Raw genomic sequence first — 20,668 nt, 5'->3', positions numbered from 1 at the left:
TCCATCTCTCCCTCAACTTCAAAAACCAGGCCGGAATCCATTCAGGAGCTTAGCGTCCCTCACCTTTTCTTGGCTCCGCATGTCCTTCTCCTCCATCACTTGCAAAGGAGCCGGGATCTCACAGACGCACTTATTTTTCCTCCGGTTCTTCCGTTTCTGGCGCTTCTTCTCCTGCTTGAGTTCTCGCACCCTCTCCTCTTCGGAGAACTCCTCGCACAGCTGCTCCAGCCGGCTGATGCCTTGCACCCTCTCCACCGCCATCTGCTTAGAAAGACAGCGATCAGCGGGCAGGAGGAAGGTGGCGTTTTGTTGCTCCTTCCCTAAAACCATTATCCCTACATCGGGACCCTGTCTCCTATTCTTATTGCATCCGGTTTCAGACGCCAAGATATAAAAAACGATGTTGATGCAAAGCTGCATTTATGAAAGTGGCGGTTGCATCAGTGGTGGATTGCTACCGGTTCTCCCCGGTTCTTGCAAACTGGTAGTGGAAATTTTGAGTAGTTCAGAGAACCGGTAAATACCACCTCTGCCTGGCCCCGCTCCCAATCTATTCGCTGCCTCCCGAGTCCCAGCTGATCGGCTAGAAAGAAAAAATCAGGGCTCACTTGACAAAGAAGAGAGAGAGAAAAAAAACATGACACCGTAGCTTTAAATTGAGAAGCCAAGAAGCCTCTGAAATGATCGGCTAGAACCGATCCGCTCCTTGTAAACCGCTCAGTGGTGGTAGATTGGCAATTGAGGCCAAGCTGCCTGAAAGTGGTTTCCGATGCTCTCGGTGGTGGCAGAGCGGCAAAAAACTGTTTAAACTATTGTCGCGGCGTTTCAAAGGGCTGCCCTACAGCTGATCAGCGGTAAAAGGCAGTGTGGTGGTGGACCAGTGTGCTCCAAAAACAAATAGGTAGACCGGTACGGCTCTGCAAGCAGTTAAAAGCCTGGTAGACCAGTACCTCTGCTAAATCCTAAAGAATTGTTTGTCACATGACCATCAAACCACGCCCACAAAATAAGCCACGCCCACAGAACCGGTAGTAAAAAATTTTAGAACCCACCCCAGGTGTGCATGCAAAACCATCCCTCTTCCTGTCCCCTGCTGCCCCCCCGGTCTGAGCTAGAAAGTTTGGAGACCTCTGTTCTAAGGGACACAGACAGTCATCTTCCCCCCCCCCCCATTAAATTTTGTAGGGTGCTAGCAAAATTTATCGCTTCAACCCAGAATTCCACAGACCTCAATGCTTTTCCTACTTCCTGTTTCTTTCCCTCCAGGTAAGCAAGGGAACAAGAGCCGCTACCTCAAAGCTTTTGCGTAAAGCATCGACCCCCAGGTAGAAGAGCATCTGCCAGGTCTGTTCCTCAGCCCGAAGCTTCTGCCAGATGCGGTGCAGCCGTTCATAAAGGTGGATGCCCAAGCAGGTAAGGACCTCTTCTTGGGCAATGTCTATTGTCTTCGCGTGTCTTTCTCGTCTCCTGGTGAAAACAAAACGAAGACGGAAACATGGCAAGGAAGTCCTTAGGTGGGCACTTCTCCTTTTGCAACTCCAATTTATTTTAGGAGTTCTCAGCAATCTGTACATCCGGGTAAACCTCGACTTAGGAGCGTTCATTTAAGGACAGTTCGAACTTACGATGGCTTAAAAAAAAAAAAGCAATTTACGGGCCCATCCTCACAGTTATGACCGTTGCCTTGTCCCTGCAGTCACATGATTGCAATCCGGGTGCTTGGCAACTGACTCACGTTAACGACAGGGTGAACTGTGTTGGGGGAGGGATCACACCATGATTGCGATCTGCCACCTTCCCAGCTGCAAAATCAATTGGGGAAGCCGGATTTGCTTAACGACCATGTGATTCACTGAATGACCACAGGATTCGTTTGTTTGCTTGCATGCTTGCTTATTTGTTCTTCTTTTGTTATTTTGTTTTATTTCATTTCATTTTATTGTTTTATTTTATTTTATTTTATTTACTTTATTTTATTTTACTTTATTTTATTTATTTATTTTATTTGCTTAATGTTTGAGAGAAAACTGTTATAAAATCGAATCCAATCATGTGATGACTCACTTAATAATTGCATCACCTAGTGACCAAAATTCCACCGATGGTCCAAGTCCCACCCTTTTCATGGATTTGGGCAGTGGTGGGGTATGGGCAGTGATGGGATTCAGCCGGTTCGGGCAAACCGGTGGTTAAATTGCTGGCTGGCTCCTCCCCTCCCCACCCCCCCTTCCAGGAGTCCCCACGTGCCCCGTTTTGGCTCCGAGGTAAGTGCAGGTAGGCCTACTAGGCCCAAAACGGGGCGCGGGGGGATGCGGCATGGTCCCCCCACGGCCTGTTTTTGCTCCCAGGAGGCTTTAGGGAGGCCTACTAGGCCCAAAATGGGACCCGGGGGGGGCACCCCACACGTCCCGTTTTTGCTGCCAGGGGGGTGCAGGAGGCCGAGTGCTGCCTATCACACATCTCTGGCCACGCCCACCCAGCCGGTCATTAGGGCAGAGAACCAGTTGTTAAATTATTTGAATCCCACCACTGGGTATGGATATGAGGGAAAGGCCTCGGATTGTGATATTGGGTCTACCAACTTGTCCCTCTCAAGCTCCCTTTCTGAATGCCACTGGAGAGAAGTGATTTCCAACCGGGCTGCTTAAATTCATTTCTAATGGCCAAAACTTCACGGGTTTGTATCTCTTTAGAACAGTGGCCATTTCTGTGTCTGTGGACTCCAACTCCCAGAATTCCACCGACAACACAGCCATTGTGAAGAAATCCGGGAGCTGAAGTCTTAAATGTTAAAAACAGTCCTAGTGCTGTTGTAAGTTCCCCCAGTGCTGTTGTAAGTTCGAACGGACACTAAACGAACGGTTGTTAAGTTGAGGACTACCTGGATACCATAAGGGAGAGACAGAACCAGCAACCAATCCATGAAGCAGCTGATGCAAACAGCTTAAGCTAATTTGGAACGCCCAACTTACTTTTCAAAAGGAACCCATGCAAAAAATATTTGTTTACCCGAATGTCTTAATCTTTCAAAAGCAACTTAGAACTAAGGAGAAATTTCCTGACAGTTAGAACAATTAATCAGTGGAACAATTTGCCTCCAGAAGTTGTGAATGCTCCAACACTGGAAGTTTTTAAGACGACATTGGGTAACCATTTGTCTGAAGTGGTGTAGGGTTTCCTGCCTAAGCAGGGGGTTGGACTAGAAGACCTCCAAGGTCCCTTCCAACTCTGTTATTCTATTCTATTCTATTCTATTCTATTCTATTCTATTCTATTCTATTCTATTCTATTCTATTCTATTCCATTCCATTCCATTCCATTCCATTCCATTCCATTCCATTCCACTCCACTCCACTCCACTCCACTCCACTCCACTCCACTCCACTCTATCTCAAAAACCATGATGATGAAGGGTTATTTTTTTTAATGGAACCTTGTTTTCTCCTTTTAAATGGAAAAAAAACAGGACAGGAAACTTGCCTTAATAAACAATTAGCGACACCCCCCCACCCCCCGTGAGTTTGCTTATTTATTTGACTTTTTTAACCCCACCTTTATTATTTATATAAATAACTCAAGGTGGAAAATTTACATAATATTCTTTCCCTCTTCCTATTTCCCCCACAACCACAACTCTGTTGTTTGTAGCAGAAGGGGATACTTCCTTAGAGCCAAGAGAAGGCTTAGTATGATGGCCCAGATTGTTGGGGGCAATGTGCTGACTCTGTAAACCGCTTAGAGAGGGCTGTAAAGCACTGCAAAGCGGTATATAAGTCTAAGTGAGATTGCTATTGCAGGCAAACTCTGCCCACTGCCAGGAGTTCGATCCTGACCGGCTCAAGGTTGACTCAGCCTTCCATCCTTCCGAGGTCAGTAAAACGAGGACCCAGATTGTTGGGGGCAATGTGCTGACTCTGTAAACAGCTTAGAGAGGGCTGTAAAGCACCGCGAAGCGGTATATAAGTCTAAGTGATATTGCTATTTCAAACAGATATTCAGAGTTTTTAAACAAAAGTGCATTGGTTAAAACTGAGATGGTTCTCTAAATGTGATTCAACTGCATTTTCAGCTACAGATAAAGAACGCTGGGAAATATAGTCCAGTATCATGTAAAGGTGCACCATGGATTCGTGTACAGATAGTTCTCGGCTTATGACCACAACTGGACCCAAAATTTCCATTACTAAGCAAAAGAGTGGTTAGGTTTTACACCATTTAATGACTTTTCCTGCCACAGTTGTTGTGAATCTCTGCAGATATTAAATTAATAACATGGTTAAATGATGTTCAAGGTTATCAACATGGGGGGGAAGGGGGACAACTGAAGCAAACTCAGTATAATAAGCTTAACTTTAAACATTCCTAAAAGTTTCCCCTGGGAAACTCAAGTTATTATAATGCACTGTAATAGGCAGGCCATTAAGCAGGAAGCCCGTAAAGACGTCAAAAATGTTTGTGGAGGGGAAAATATTCCAACCACAAATGCTCCATTCTCATCCAGGAGTAAAATGGGATCATCAGAAGTACTTTAAAGTCAAAATGGCTGCCAAAATGGCTTGTGGCCAAGTTGTAGGATGGTTCCGGTCAGGTTGATATGAGGTTTTGAGAGGTTGGAATGTGTTAACCGAAAACATTCTGCGCCGTTTAGAAACCAGGATCAGAAATGGATTTATTGACTTTTACCCTGCCTTTATTATTTTTATAACTAACTCAAGGCATCGAACATATCCAACACATCTTCCTCCTCCTACTTTCCCCACAACAACCCTGTCAGGTGGGCTGGGCTGAGAGAGAATGACTGGCCCAAAATCACCCAGCCAGCTTTCATGCCTAAGGTGGGACTAGAACTCACTGTCTCCTGGTAATAGACCCAAAATCACTCAGCCGGCTTTCCTGCCTAAGGTGGGACTAGAACTCACTGTCTCCTGGTGATAGGCCCAAAATCACCCAGACGACTTTCATGCCTAAAGTGGGACTAGAACTCACTGTCTCCTGGTAATAGGCCCAAAATCACCCAGCCGGCTTTCATGCCTAAGGCGAAACTAGAACTCACCTGGTTTTCATGATTAAGACTGGACTTGAACTCAACAATCGCCTACTTTCTAGCCTGGCGCCTTAACCACTGGCCTAAACAGGCTCTCTCAAACTGGACTGCAGGCTGATTGATAAAAGAGATTCCCCAAAGAATCCCTTAAAACAGGGGTCCCCCAAACTTTCCAGTTTGGTGGCTCGGCCCGGCGCAGGAAGGGGAAGTGTGAGTGGCAGGCACATGCATGCACACACAGTTTAATTGTACGAGCGGCCCGCACACGCGTGAAGCTCTGCTCTCGCAAATGGAACTCGGCACGTGGGCAGAGAGTGCTGGTGCTCACACGCGAAGATCCACTCGCACGGGGACAAGTGTTCTCCACTTGCGTGAGGGGAGCCTTGTTGCAGGCAAGCAGAGGGGAGTTTCACGCGCTTGCCCAGTTCTCCCATAGCCCGGGTTTCGAACAGGTCGCGGCCTGGGGTTTCAGGACCCCTGCCTCATAAAACCACTGCTTGTGAAAGGAAATTGTTTGGCTTGCGTGGCGAACCCACGTCCCAGCAGCATCGAGCAAACCCATTCAGAAGGCCCGTGCGCCAACACGTGCCAATAGCGCGGCAGACCAAGAGAGAGCTACGGCAGGCCGGCAGTCATCACAATGTATATCTTCGAGACAGAAATATACATTTTCTTTGAGGGGGAAAAATAAAAAAGAGAAGCAAAAGCGCTAGAAAGCCCAGTCTAGCCAATTACATACTCGTACCCTCCTGCGAACTCGGGTTCGGCTCGGCCGAGGAGGTGGGCGATGAAGTCGGTCTCGCAGCAGACGTGAATGTGGTGCTCGTGAGGGCAGCAGCGCAGGCCCTCATAAAGGGTGGCGCAGTAGCCTTTCTCTTTGCTGCAGTCCAGCTCGCCGATCAGGATGGTGTAAGCCCGCAAGACTTTGTTTTTGCAGTCAGTGCAAAACCTAGTTTAAAGAAAAAGGGGGAATTATAGTATGTTTTTTTTTAAAAAAAAAAAATAGCAGAATGCTTAATAGAAAGACATTTTTATGGGGTAAATAGTATGGGGTTTTTCCCCCCCTTAGGATGGAAACACTTGAGAGAAAGACATTTTTTTTTTATGATAAAAGTTTTGTAATGATGGACAATTACCATATTTTTCAGACTATGAGATGTACCTGACTATAAAATGCACCTAAATTTAGGAGAGGAAATCAACAAAAAAAAGTTTTTGGCCTCTGCGGGCCCCATTTTCAGGCCTTTTCCAGCCTTTTTTTTCTGGCCGTTTTCTAAGCTTTTTTCGACTCATTTTTGGGGCTTTTTTGGCGCATTTTCAAGCCTTTTTTTGGCCCATTTTCTGAGGCTTTTTGGCCAGTTTTTGAGGCATTTTTCAAGCCATATTTTTCCCAAAAAAAATTGGCCACAAAAAAAAAAAAGCCTTGAAAACGGGGCAAAAAAGCCTCAAAAACGAGGCAAAAAAAAAAAAAGCCTCAAGAACGGGCCGGAAAAAAGCTCGAAAATGGGGCGTGCAGAGGCAAAAAAAATGGCTGGCAGGTGGGCTCATCAATATTCGATCTATAAGATGCACAGACATTTTCGCCCCCTTTTGGGAGACAAAAAAGTGTGTCTTACATACATCTCAAGACGATTTAATGAATTTCGTAGTAAATATTCATTGAATTACAGTATGTGATCTATGAAATAGTGACTTTTAAGCTCTGACCATATTCTTTATTTACTCATATTTTATTTTCCATCCACAATGGGTTTTTTCTCTTTTTTCTTCCTTTTTTTTTTTTTTTTGGTTTACTTACTTATTTTATTCTTTAAATGTTTACTGACCCACACAGAGTAAAATGCAGAGGAGGAAGAGAAGGAGGTTTCCAATCCCAGTAACGTACCTGTGTTTTCGGAGGTAAGTTTCTAGTGTTTCTAATAGACAGTTAGAATCGATTAAGACTACTTCATCTCGACATTCCTGTGACATGAGTTCCCATATATCCATCCAGCAACCTCTGAAGAAGAGTAAAAAAAAAAAAAAAGAGAGTATTTATTTATTTAGGGAATATACATGGCCATCACCTCACCTTTCAATATTAAAAAGATATACAAAAAAAAAAAAAATCTGTACAAGCTGGGGAAAAAAAGACCACAAAGCCACATACCCACATTTGACACAGCCGGACATGGGGGGCTCCATCCCATCCCATCTCCATCCCACACTGGGAGGCACCAAGTATGAAGCCATGAGAATTAAATAACCAAATAACCAGCATTCACAAAACAATTTCCAGTGGTTTGCAGGACATTATTTTTGATCTACAGGTAGTCCTTGACTTATGACTGGTTGCTTGGTGACCATTTGAAATTACAGCAGATCTGGAAATAGCAATAGCACTTAAGACTTATATATGGCTTCACCGTGCTTTTACAGCCCTCTCTAAGCGGTTTACAGAGTCAGCCTCTTGCCCCCAACAATCTGGGTCCTCATTTTACCGACCTTGGAAGGATGGAAGGCTGAGTCAACCTTGAGCCTGGTGAGACTCGAACTGCCAAATTACAGGCAGCCGGCAGTCAGGAGAAGTAGCCTGCAGTACTGCACTCTAACCACTGTGCCACCGCGGCTCTTCCACCGCGGCGGACCAGAATTCAGAGTTTCATTGATCAGACCCAATGGTGACATGACCACACTTTGAATGCTCAGCAACTTGGACACATTTATGGCCGTTTGAAGCATCCTGCGTGTTTTACAATGATTTTACTGAAAAATCATACAGAGTCCCTTGGGAGTTGGGCGGCATAGAAATGTGACAAAATAAATAAATAATAAATAAATGGCACTTATTTTCAATTTTCGGCAAAAGCAACACACAATAGCTAACCGTGTGTTTGTTTAAGAATTGTTGCCCAAAAGGCCATAAAATCACGTCGGCCACATGACCGGCCTGTTTTATGAATATTATAACTTATGACCTCATAAGTAGTCCTTGACTTACAACTGTTCATTTAGTGACTGTTTGAAGCTACGACACTGAAAAAAAGTGTCTTTCTTATGATTGCTTTTCACTCTTACAAACCCTTGTGGCATCTCCAGGGTCATGTCATCAAATTTCGGATGCTTGGCAACTAGGATATATTTAGAATGGTTGCAGTGTCCCTTTTTGTGACCTTCTGACAAGCAAAGTCAATGGGGAAGCCAGATTCACTTAACAGCCACACTGCTAACTTCATAAATGTAAGTGATTCACTTAATAACACTGGCAAGGGGGAAAAAAACGTAAAATGGGGCAAAACTCACTTAGCAACTGTTGTGCTTAACCGCAGAAATGTTGGGCTCAGCTGTGGTCGTAACTTGAGGGTTACCTGTTAACGGGCGAGCTCCATTACAGTCATAACTCAAGGGCTACCTGTATGAAGTTTTTTGCAGCATTCACTGTTCGATTGTCCCAAAGGTGTTTCTTTCAGGAGGCAACTGGAGTGTCTTGTTCTTTTTCTTTGAAGACGTTTCGCTTCTCATCCAAATAGCTTCTTCAGCTCTCACTTGGATGGCTGGGAATGGATTTCCAAGAAAAATGGCAGACTACAAGCACCATTTGCACTTCCGTTTGAGATGCACAGACTCATCCCCAACAGCCTGCGCCTGCGTCTTCAACGGGGAAGGGACACAGGACAGAAAACATCCTGCAGCCAAGTAGGCTCCACACCCATTTGCATCACTGCCTCAATGACTCTCTAAAAGAATGCAAACGACCAGCTGTCTGCAAGGAATATAAATCCTTCCTTTTCCCCACCATCCAATCAGAGCTTCTTGGATGAGAAGTGAAACGTCCTCAAAGAAAAACCAGATAGTCCAGTTGCTTCCTGAAAAAGCACCTTTGGGACAACCATGACCTGGATGACTGGGAATCTCCGTAGACTTTCTTTCTTTCTTTCCTTCCTTCCTTCCTTCCTTCCTTCCTTCCTTCCTTCCTCACCATCCAGTCAGAGCTGAAGAAGCTTCTCGGAAGAGAAGTGAAACGTCTTCAAAGAAAAACCAGAAAGTCCAGTTGCCTCAGGGACAACCATGACCTGGATGACTGGGAATCTCCATAGACCTTCCTTCCTTCCTTCCTTCCTTCCTTCCTTCCTTCCTTCCTTCCTTCCTTCCTTCCTTCCTTCCTTTCCTTCCCTCCTTCCTTCCTCCCTCCCTCCCTCCCTCATTTCCCTCATTCCTTCCCCACCATCCAGTCAGAGCTGAAAAAGCTTCTTGGGTGAGAAGAACCATGACCTGGATGACTGAGAATCTCCATAGACCTTCCTTCCTTCCTTCCTTCCTTCCTTCCTTCCTTCCTTCCTTCCTTCCCTTCCCTTCCCTTCCCTCCTCCTTCTCTTTCTCACTACCTTCATTCCTTCCCCACCATCCAGTCAGAGCTGAAGAAGCTTCTTGGAGGAGAAGTGAAACCTCTTCAAAGAAAAACCAGAAAGTCCAGTTGCCTTGGAGACAACCATGACCTGGAAATCTCCATAGGCCGACCTTCCTTCCTTCCTCCCTCCCTCCCTCCCTCCCTTACTTCCTTCATTCCTTCCCCACCATCCAGTCAGAGCTGAAGAAGCTTCTTGGATGAGAAGAACCATGACCTGGATGACTGAGAATCTCCATAGACCAACCTTCCTTTCCCTTCCTTCCTTCCTTCCTTCCTTCCTTCCTTCCTTCCTTCCTTCCTTCCTTCCCTTCCCTTCCCTTCCCTTCCCTTCCCTTCCCTTCCCTTCCCTTCCCTTCCCTCCTCCTTCTCTTTCTCACTATCTTCATTCCTTCCCCACCATCCAGTCAGAGCTGAAGAAGCTTCTTGGATGAGAAGTGAAACGTCTTCAAAGAAAAAAACCAGGCAGTCCAGTTGCCTCCTGAAAAAGGACCCTGGGGACAACTACGACCTGGGTCACTGGGAATTTCCTTAAGACTTTCATTGTTTGATGCAGTCCATTCCTTCTCCATCTGCCTTCCTTATGCCCTACATAGGCCATCCTTCAAATGAAGACCTCCTCTCTTAATTTTCTGAAGGGAATCGTTCTACCAGTGCCAACCTCTTTTGAAAGACTCTTGACTTTTACCCACAAAAACCTGTTGAAAACCATACGGAAGTAGGCTTATTTGCTTTATATCTCTGAGGTTTTGGCAGTCTTCAGTTATTTTAGCCCTTGTGGGTAGAGATGTTCCTCAACTTACAACCATTTCTTCAGCCACCGCCCAAAGTTACGATGGCGATGAAAAAAGGATTTGATCGTTTTTCTTTGCGCTTCGGACCATTACAACATCCCCAGAGCCAAGGGATCAAAATTAAGGTGCTTGGCAACCAGAATGTAAATCCTCGACTTACAACAGTTCTATTAGTGGCCGTTCAAAGTTACGACGACACTGAAAAATGTGACTTATGACCGTTTTCCCACAGTTGCAATCTTTGTAGCATCCCCATGATTGTGTGATCAAAATTCAGATGTTTGGCAACTGGTTCGTACTTAGGACCGTTGCTGTGTCCCAAGGTCACGTGATCAACCTTTGGCGACCTTCTGACAAGCAAAGTCAATGGGGAAAACCAGATTCACTTAACAACCGGGTGACTAACTTATCAACGGAGGCAATTCACTTAACAATGGAGGCAAGAAAGGTCGTAAAATGGAACAAAACTTAACAGGTGTCTCAACTTAACAGAAATCTCAGGCTCAATTGTGGTCGTTGGGGACTACCTGTATCTATGATGATGGCAGGGATGTGTGTCATATGACTGCCATTTTGAGACCTTCCCAACCCGCTTCAGACAAGCAAAGTCAATGGGGGAAGCTGGATTCACTTAACGCTGCATAATTCATTCAACAACTGCAGCAATTCACTTCACATGAGCCGTGGTGGCGCAGTGGTTAGAATGCAGTACTGCAGGCTACTTCTGTGGACTGCCGGCTGCCTGCAATTCAAATCTCACCAGGCTCAAAGTTGACTCAGCCTTCTATCCTTCTGAGGTGAGTAAAATGAGGACCCAGATTGTGGGGGGCCAGAGGCTGACTCTGTAAACCGCTTAGAGGGGACTGTAAAGCACTGTAAAGCGGTATACAAGTTTAAATGCTATTGCTAAGTGCTAACAGCCAGGCCAAAAACAGTTGTAAAATTGGGTGCGACTCACTGAACAACCACCTTGCTTAGCAATGGAAATTCTGGTCCCAGTTGTGGTCGTAAGTCGAGGAGTACCTACTGGTAACTTCAAATGTCTCTATTTCTTCTTTGTTGCTGTTTTTTACAGGGTTGGATTTTTTAATCATTATAATTCTGGCCCTACCAAACTGTCTATAGCTGGGTGGCATTTGTGTTTTGTTTTATTTGGTTTTGCATGAAATCTACACAACCAGGTACAGGTAATCCTCGACTTACAAACAGTTCATTTAGCGACCGTTCGAAGTTATAACAGCACTAAAAAAGGGGACTTATGACCATTTTTCACACTTACGACCCCCAGGGTCATGTGATTTACATTTGGATGCTTGACAGCTGACTCACATCTATGACGGTTGCAGTATACCCTGGTCATGCGATTCCCTTTTGCGACCTTCTGACGAGCAAAATCAATGGGGAAGCCAGATTCACTTAACAACTGGGTTACTAACCGAACAAGTGCAATGATTCACTTAACAGCTGTGGCCAGAAAGGTTGTAAGATGGGGCAAAACTCACTCAACAAATTTCTCACTTAGCAACATAAAATTTTGGGCTCAGTTGTGGTCGTTAAGTCAAGGACTCCCTGCATCTATTCGCATTTGCGTGCTTTCAAAACTGCTAGATTGGCAGGAGCTGAGCTGAGGACGGGAGCTCAGCCCATCGCGTGGCGCTCGGGTCTCAAACCCGTTCGAATTGCTAGATTGGCAGGAGCTGAGCTGAGGACGGAAGCTCAGCCCATCGCGTGGCGCTCAGGTCTCAAACCCGTTCGAATTGCTAGATTGGCAGGAGCTGAGCTGAGGACAAGAGTTCAGCCCATAGCGTGGCACTCGGGCCTCAAACCCGTTCGAATTGCTAGATTGGCAGGAGCTGAGCTGAGGACGGGAGCTCAGCCCATCGCGTGGCGCTCAGGTCTCAAACCCGTTCGAATTGCTAGATTGGCAGGAGCTGAGCTGAGGACGGGAGCTCAGCCCATCGCGTGGCGCTCGGGTCTCAAACCCGTTCGAATTGCTAGATTGGCAGGAGCTGAGCTGAGGACGGGAGCTCAGCCCATCGCGTGGCGCTCGGGTCTCAAACCCGTTCGAATTGCTAGATTGGCAGGAGCTGAGCTGAGGACGGGAGCTCAGCCCATCGCGTGGCGCTCAGGTCTCAAACCCGTTCGAATTGCTAGATTGGCAGGAGCTGAGCTGAGGACAAGAGTTCAGCCCATAGCGTGGCACTCAGGTCTCAAACCCGTTCGAATTGCTAGATTGGCAGGAGCTGAGCTGAGGACGGGAGCTCAGCCCATCGCGTGGCGCTCAGGTCTCAAACCCGTTCGAATTGCTAGATTGGCAGGAGCTGAGCTGAGGACGGGAGCTCAGCCCATCGCGTGGCGCTCGGGTCTCAAACCCGTTCGAATTGCTAGATTGGCAGGAGCTGAGCTGAGGACGGGAGCTCAGCCCATCGCGTGGCGCTCGGGTCTCAAACCCGTTCGAATTGCTAGATTGGCAGGAGCTGAGCTGAGGACGGGAGCTCAGCCCATCGCGTGGCGCTCGGGTCTCAAACCCGTTCGAATTGCTAGATTGGCAGGAGCTGAGCTGAGGACAGGAGCTCAGCCCATAGCATGGCGCTTGGGTCTCAAACCCAGGCTGCCGGCTTTCCAGCCGACAAGCCCAGCATCTTTACCCACTGAGTCACTGCGGCGCCCTATTTAAGAAACAAACAATTCAATATTTTCTGGTATGGTTTACCTGCTGGCTCCCTGGAAAGGTCCACAGTAGAAAGTGATCCTACATTTGCTCTCCTTCCTCTCTTCTTCGCTAGATCTCTTATCTGCACCTAACTTCTCTGTGCTCGGGGTGCTACCGTTCCCTTCGCTAGGGTATACAGCATTAAAAGAAGAATTCAGAGGCATTACCACTGTGTCAATGGATGTGTTTCTTTTGTGGATCCTTCGGCCTCCCTGGCCCCTTCATAGACCCACCTTTCAAACCCTCATAAAACCGAAAATGGATTATGCCCCAAGAGCAGAACAACCAGGCCTCCATCTGTGGTTATTGTACTCTGCTAAACTAATCAACGAAAGAAAAAGGATGAGCTGAAGAAGCTTCTTGGATGAGAAGCAAAACGTCTTCAAAAAAAAAAAAAAAAAAAAAAAAAAAAGACAGAAAGTCCAATTGCCTCTTGAAAAAAAAAAAAAAAAAAAAGCATCTTTGGCATAAAAAGGACGAGGGCCCACAACAGCATCAAAAGAGCCACATAGGCTTAGAACAGACAATTAAAAGAATAAAAACAAAATAAGCCTGGAAATTTGGTAACCATTGAACAGCCCCATAAGAAGTGGTGGGATTCAGCCGGTTCGGGCGAATCAGTTGTTAAATTGCTGACTGGCCACGCCCCTCTCCGCCCCACCCCTTCCAGGAGTCCCCACGCACCCATTTTTGCTCCCAGCAGGCTGCTGGGAGGCCTACTAGGCCCAAAATGGGACGTGGGGGGGCACCCCCCCCACGGCCCATTTTTGCTCCCAGGGGGGTGCAGGAAGCCGAGTGCTGCCTGTCACACCCCCTGGCCACGCCCACCATGGCCACGCCCACCCAGCCGCTCATTAGGGCATAGAACCAGTTGTTCAAATTATTTGAATCTCACCACTGCCCATCAGGGTGCTTAAAAACTTGCCTCCTTGCAACTAAAGGGGAGTTAAAATTCAGTTTCCAGTAAAAGAGACGGAAGGGAAACGTCAGAGCTTGCTGTGTACAGGTAGTCCTCGACTTACGACGGTTCACTTAGTGACCGTTATAGGTTACAATGGCACTGAAAAAAGTGACGTGACTATTTTTCACACTTACGACCGTAAAAGCATCCCTACGGTCACAGGGTCAAAATTCCGACGCTTGGCAACCGACTCATGTTTATGACGGCTGCAGTGTTCCGGGGTCATGGAATCACCTTTTGCGCCTCTTTCTGACAAGCCAAGTCAACGGGGAAGCCGGATTCACTTAACAACCATGTTACTAATTAAACAACTGCCGTGATTTCACTTAACAACAGTAGTGAGAAAGGTCATAAAATGGGGGAAAACTCAACAGCTGTCTCACTTAGCAACAGAAACATTGGGCTCAGTTGTGATCGTAAGACAAGGACTCCCTACATTCTGAAACCCACAGAGTCGATTTTTATTTTAAAAATTGACTGCAATTTTTATTAAAAGTTCATACGGGAGGTCTGAGGTCCTCAGAAAAGGTTTTGTAGAGGGTGCTAAAGGTGATTTTTTCAAGAGGCAACTAGACTTTCTGGTTTTTCTTTGAAGACATTTCGCTTCTCATCCAAGAAGTTTCTTCAGCTCTGACTGGATGGTGGATAACTTGCAAGGAATATTAATCCTTCCATTCCCCACCATCCAGTCAGAGCTGAAGAAGCTTCTTGGATGATAAGTGAAACATCTAAAACATACGAAGAATGGTTGCAGGAACTGGGTATGTCTAGTTTAATGAAGAGAAGGACTAGGGGAGACATGATAGCAGTGTTCCAACATCTCAGGGGCTGCCCCAAAGAAGAGGGAGTCAAGCTATTCTCCAAAGCACCTGAAGGCAGGACAAGAAGCAATGGGTGGAAACTAATCAAGGAGAGAAGCAACTTAGAACTAAGGAGGAATTTCCTGACAGTTAGAACAATTAATCAGTGGAACAATTTGCCTCCAGAAGTTGCGAATGCTCCAACACTGGAAGTTTTTAAGAAGATGTTGGATAACCATTTGTCTGAAGAGATGTAGGGTTTCCTGCCTAAGCAGGGGGTTGGACTAGAAGACCTCCAAGGTCCCTTCCAACTCTGTTATACTATTTCTATTTCTACCTTCAAAGAAAAACCAGAAAGTCCAGTTGCCTCTTGAAAAAGCATCTTTGGGACAACCATGACTTGGACGACTGAGAATATCCATAGACGATTTGTAGAGGGGTCAAAATTCATTTTTATATCCCCAATGCTGTCACTTGCAATTGCATGCACGCACACACCCAAAAATAAACATTAACACATGCCCTGATACAACTTTTTTGGGGGGTAAAAATATCACTAAAATGGATTAACTTGCTCGTTTTGACTCATTGTGCTGGCTGGCTAGAGAAGATCCCCACTAAGACAGTGCCACCAAGGGGCAATTATTGGTGCCAACATTCGCCACGGGTGTTTATGCTCCTAATTTTTCAACCTAAACAAACACGGCCTTGGTAGAGAAAATCTGTTTTTAACTCTGCTTTTTTTAACCTTACAGTTTGATGCCAGCGGGCACAAAAAATAACCATTATTTTGCCCCTTTCTGCTTTCTTTGTACATCCAGCAGTTTACCAACTAAGCCACTTCCTGCCAAGGGGTGTCCTAAGATGTGCCCGGAGAACCACCATCAGACTGGCACCCGTTTCGTGAGTGTGCTTCGTATTAACACTTACCCCAAGGGTTTCGGTTTGTGAGTGTCCAACGAATGCAATTGGCACCGCTTGTTCTTCTTACTTTTCGGAATTGCGTCAATCATTTCATTTAATTTGGACCTTTGGGGGGGGAGGAAGGAAAGAGGGAAAATGGGAAAGAAAACATTAATAAAAAAACCCGAAAAGTCTGTTCAACATTATATTTCCTATCCAACATGATTTTGTACGAAGTACAGATGCTCTTTCATAAATTTTGACTGTACAGGTAGTCCTCAGCTTACAACAGCTCATTCAAAGTGAGAAGCAACTTATTATCATTTTTCACACTTGCAACCGTTATTTATTTATTAGTTCAATTTATATGCCGCCCTCCTCCGAAGACTCAGGGCAGCTTACAATGCACTTATAGCAATAGCCTTCATTCTTTTGTATATACCTGCTTATTAGGGCTTTTGCCACCCCCCAAGCGGTGTTTCTACAAAGTCAGTTTATTGCCCCCACAATCAGGGTCCTCAATTTACCTACCTCGGAAGGATGGAAGGCTGAGTCAACCTTGAGCCTGGTGAGATTTGAACTCGCACTAATTGCAGGCAGCTGGCAGCTAAGTGCTACATAACAGCACTTAGTCCGCTGCACCACCAAGGCTCTTCTTGCAGCATCTTCGTGTCATGTGATCAAAATTCAGACCCTTGGCAACTGAATTGTATTTATGACAGTCTCAGTGTCCTGGGGTCACACTGATCCCCTTTTGCGACCTTCTGACAAGCAAAGTTGAGCGGGAAACCAGAGTCACTTAACAAAACTGAACAACTGCCGTGACTCACTTAACTACTGTGGCAAGAAAGGTCCAAAAATGGGGCAAAACTCACTTAACACCTGTCTTGCTTAGCAACAGAAATTTTGGGCTCAGTTGTGGTCATAAGTTGAGGACTGCCTGCATTTTGAACAGATGAACAGAGTTGGAAGGGACCTTGTAGGTCATCTAGTCCAACCCCCCGCCCAAGCAGGAGACCTTACACCATTTCTGACAGATGGCAGTCCTGTCTCTTCTTGAAAGCCTCCAGGGATGAAGCTCCCACTATTTCTGAAGGCAACTTCTGTTCCGTTGGTTGATTGTTCTCAGTGTCAGAAAATTCCTTACATCATTTGTATAATATCAACAGCTATTTTGGGATTGCGGCTAGCATGAGGTTTAGGTGTGGACTATGTGGGTAAAGGAGTGGCATAATCCAGATAGGAAACCAGAGTTTGCCTAAATCAAGACACGCCAAGATGCAGACGGAGGTTACTCTTTTTTTTTTTTTTTTTAATTTGATTTATATGCCGCCCTTCTCCGGAGACTCAGGGAGGCTTACAATGCGTTAAGCAATAGCCTTCATTCTTTTGTATATTTTATACAAAGTCAGCTTATTGCCCCCACAAACTGGGTCCTCATTTCACCTACCTTAGAAAGGATGGAAGGTTGAGTCAACCTTGAGCCTTGGAGAGATTCGAACCAGCAGAAATTGCAGGCAGCTGTGTTAATAACAGGGTGCACTAAACCACTGTACTATCAAGGCTCTAAGATTATTTCTCTGTTCCAGACTCAGGCTGTCTCTGGGGTGGCCACAAATGAGGCCCCTCTAGCCACCATATATCGATGGCTCTTTTTCTACTCTGCGTAGAAGGTGAATTTGGGCAGCCTCTTAAATTTGATAGAAAAGGGATGAGCAACTACGGCCCTTTTACAACCTGTGGACCAATTCCCAGAATTCCCGAGCCAGTTTACAACTCGTAAGGGGCCCATAGTTGCTCACCTTTGTGATAGAATGATAGAATGAATACATAGGTAGATAGATGGATGGGTGGATGGCTAGAATTGAAGTAAGGAGGGATGGATGAATAGATAGGAGGGTTGAATACACTTAGGCCAAGGGTGGGCAACTGTGGCCCTTTTACAACCTGTGGACTTGCAGACGGGGATCACGTGACCCGGGGGCATGCCAACCGTCATAAATGTGAATCAGCAGTCAAGCATCCAGATATAAATCACGTGACCCTATCGGGGATGCTGCAATGGTCATAAGTCTGAAAAATGGCTGTAAGTCACTTTTTTCGGTGCCGTTGTAACTTTGAACGGACACTGAGTGAACTGTTGTAAGTCGAGGACTGTGCCTGTAGATGAATGGGTGACAAAAGGGCCTTTAATGGGTCACAGCAGGAAATGTTAAATGTTTTTTAAATGAAACTGTAAAAAAATAATTAAAAAAACCTGGCGGAATGTGCTAGTATCAGCCCTGTAAGGTAGGCCAGTTCAAAAAACAGGTGAGATAAATTTTCTAGGAGTGGAATTACATTATTAACAGAATCTTTCGGTTAATCTGCCCAGGTTTTCTCTCCGTCTCATCTTATATTAAAACAAAATCAAGGCAGGGTGATCTTGATATTTTTTTTCCTCACACTTCCCTCTATTTCAGGACTGTACAATTTGTACATTTTTTTTTTTTGTACTTAAATCCCCTTTAAGGACTTGCGCCTTCCTCAAATCTGCTTTAACTTTTATTTACTACTTTATTTGCTTACTGGATTTATGTGCCATCCATCTCATGGGTCACTCACCGCAACTCTGAGCAGCAAATGCCCTGATAGCTAGCCAACCAAGAAAATTAGACTTAGAATAACTTTGTCACTTTAAATGTACGCTAATCGGCATGCATTAAAATGAAATTTCGTTGCATACAGCTGCCAAAGAGTCAGCATCCCCAATATACACTACATAAATATCTCTCACACTCACACACGTACATACATACTTTTGTAAGTACGTACGTACATACAGTATGTCACAGAAGTGAGTACACCCCCTCACATTTTGTAAATATTTAAGTATATCTTTTCATGTGACAACACCGAAGAAAAGACACTTGGCTACAATGTAAAGTAGTGAGTAGTACTTTACATTGTTGTAGTAGTAAAGTAGTAGTAAAGTAGTAGTAAAGAAGTGAGTATACAGCTTGTATATCAGTGTAAATGTGAAGCTCTGGTGAACTCTGTGCCCAAGGGGGTTAAGGCAGCACCAGAAAATAATGGTGGCCAGACAAAATATTGACACTTTGGGCCCCATTTGGACATTATCACTTAGGGGTGTACTCACTTTTGTTGCCACCGGTTTACACATTATTGGCTGCGTGTTGCGTTATTTTGAGGGGACAGCACATGTACACTGTTATACAAGCTGTATGCTCACTACTTTACATTGTAGCCAAGGGTCATTTCTTCAGTCTTGTCACATGAAAAGATATACTTAAATATTTACAAAATGCGAGGGGGTGTACTCACTTCTGTGATATACTGTATGTATGATTAAAAACAAATGTAGGATAAAAAATTAAAGCTCCCCGTGGTTTTGCCATGTTGCCTGGCATCAAACTGATGTGACTTAACCAGTTTAGCACCAAAGTTAGCTTAGTGGGTCAAGAACAGGTAGACCTCGCCTTATATCCATTCATTTAGCAACCGTTCAAAGTTACCATGGCACTGAAAAAAGTGACTTATGAACATTTTTCACGTGACCATGGCAGCCTCCCCATGGTCACGTGATCAAAATTCAAGTGACACGTGTCTAATATTCCTAATAAAAACAGCTCTGGTTTGAGTTCTATCTTTTCTTGTGTAATTTCTTCCAACCATCTCTTAATTTTACACCAGTATTTTTTTATGCTAGGGCATGTCCACCACATATAGTAGTATGTTCCTAATTTGTGGCCGCATCTCCAACACTTGGTAGATAAATTTGAAAACATTTTGGCCAATCTCGCTGGGGGCAAACACCATCTATAAAACATTAACTGACTAAGTAACTGAACAACTGGAGTGATTCACTTAACAGCGGTGGTGAGAAAGGTTGTAAAATGGAGCAAAACTAATTTAACAACTGTCTTGCTCAGCCACAAAAATTTTGGGCTCCACTGTGGTCATAAGTCAAGGACTACTTGTATAGAGACAGCTTGATAAAGGCTTTCCTCTTTTTTTTGAAAAAAAAAAAATCTTCCCACACCAGTCCTGAGTGATATGGCAAGGCGCTGGCCCTCAGTGATCTTACCCATGCACGTAGAAAAGCGTGTAAAGCTTCTTGGCATCCCTCATGCAGCTCGGAGTGACAGACAGAACTCCCTTGGACCCGACCGTGAGGGGCTCGAGAGCGGGATTGCCGGACTCCACCAGCTGAGAGAAGAGGCGCTCCACGCTACGGCGGCAGCCGACGCAGGGGACAAGCTGAGAAAGGGCGCTCAGGACTTCGCGTGATGTTGCCATCATAGCGATACTCAAATCTTGCTGCTTCAGCATGCTATGCCTCTGCAGAGGGGAAAAGAGCAAGGAATTCTTTAAATTAGAATAGAATAGAATAGAATAGGATAGAATAGAATAGAATAGAATAGAATAGAATAGAATAGAATAGAATAGAATAGAATAGAATAGAATAGAATAGAATAAGATTTAAATAGACTAGAATGGAATAGGAATAGGAATAGGAATAGGATAGAATAGAATAGAATAGAATAGAATAGAATAGAATAGAATAGAATAAGATTTAAATAGAATAGAATGGAATAGGAATAGGAATAGGAATAGGAATAGGAATAGAATAGAATAGAATAGAATAGAATAAGATTTAAATAGAATAGAATGGAATAGGAATAGGAATAGGAATAGGAATAGGAATAGGAATAGAATAGAATAGAATAGAATAGAATAGAATAGAATAGAATAGAATAGAATAGAATAGAATAGAATAGAATTCTTTATTGGCCAAGTGTGATTGGACACACAAGGAATTTGTCTTGGTGCATACGCTCTTGGAGTATATAAAATAAAAGATACATTCATCAAGAATCATAAGGTCCAACACTTAATGATAGTCACGGGGTACAAATAAGCAATCAAATCATATTAGGAAACAGTCAATATAAATCTTAAGGATACCAGCAACAAGGTTACAGTCATACAGTCGTAAGTGGGAGGAGATGGGTAATGGGAATGATGAGACGATTAATAGTAGTGCAGACGTAGTGAATAGTTTGACA

General features: G+C 44.7%; 1 protein-coding gene across 7 annotated transcripts in view; it reads right to left on the bottom strand.

The window, feature by feature from the left end:
* The window catches only part of GGNBP2 (gametogenetin binding protein 2), an 82,310-nt gene that overhangs the window by 20,702 nt on the left and 40,940 nt on the right, over positions 1-20,668 (bottom strand). For 5 of the 7 annotated variants that reach the window (XM_070932010.1, XM_070932009.1, XM_070932015.1 and 2 more), the window contains 6 exons: positions 19,687-19,940; positions 15,627-15,725; positions 6,930-7,043; positions 5,784-5,993; positions 1,293-1,467; positions 64-261 (listed from right to left, as the gene is read on the bottom strand). In XM_070932010.1, the coding sequence (XP_070788111.1) occupies positions 64-261; positions 1,293-1,467; positions 5,784-5,993; positions 6,930-7,043; positions 15,627-15,725; positions 19,687-19,940 (1,050 nt within the window). The remainder of the gene's footprint in view (positions 1-63; positions 262-1,292; positions 1,468-5,783; positions 5,994-6,929; positions 7,044-15,626; positions 15,726-19,686; positions 19,941-20,668) is intronic. The other 2 variants (XM_070932013.1, XM_070932016.1) reach the window with 1 other exon arrangement.

The sequence above is a fragment of the Pituophis catenifer genome, unplaced genomic scaffold (genome assembly GCF_029215685.1).
Source record: "Pituophis catenifer annectens isolate HBS135680 unplaced genomic scaffold, rPitCat1.0.hap2 SCAF_1, whole genome shotgun sequence".
Taxonomy (NCBI): domain Eukaryota; kingdom Metazoa; phylum Chordata; class Lepidosauria; order Squamata; family Colubridae; genus Pituophis; species Pituophis catenifer.
Note: the sequence above shows the minus strand (reverse complement) of the source record. Positions and strands in the feature narration are given on the sequence as shown.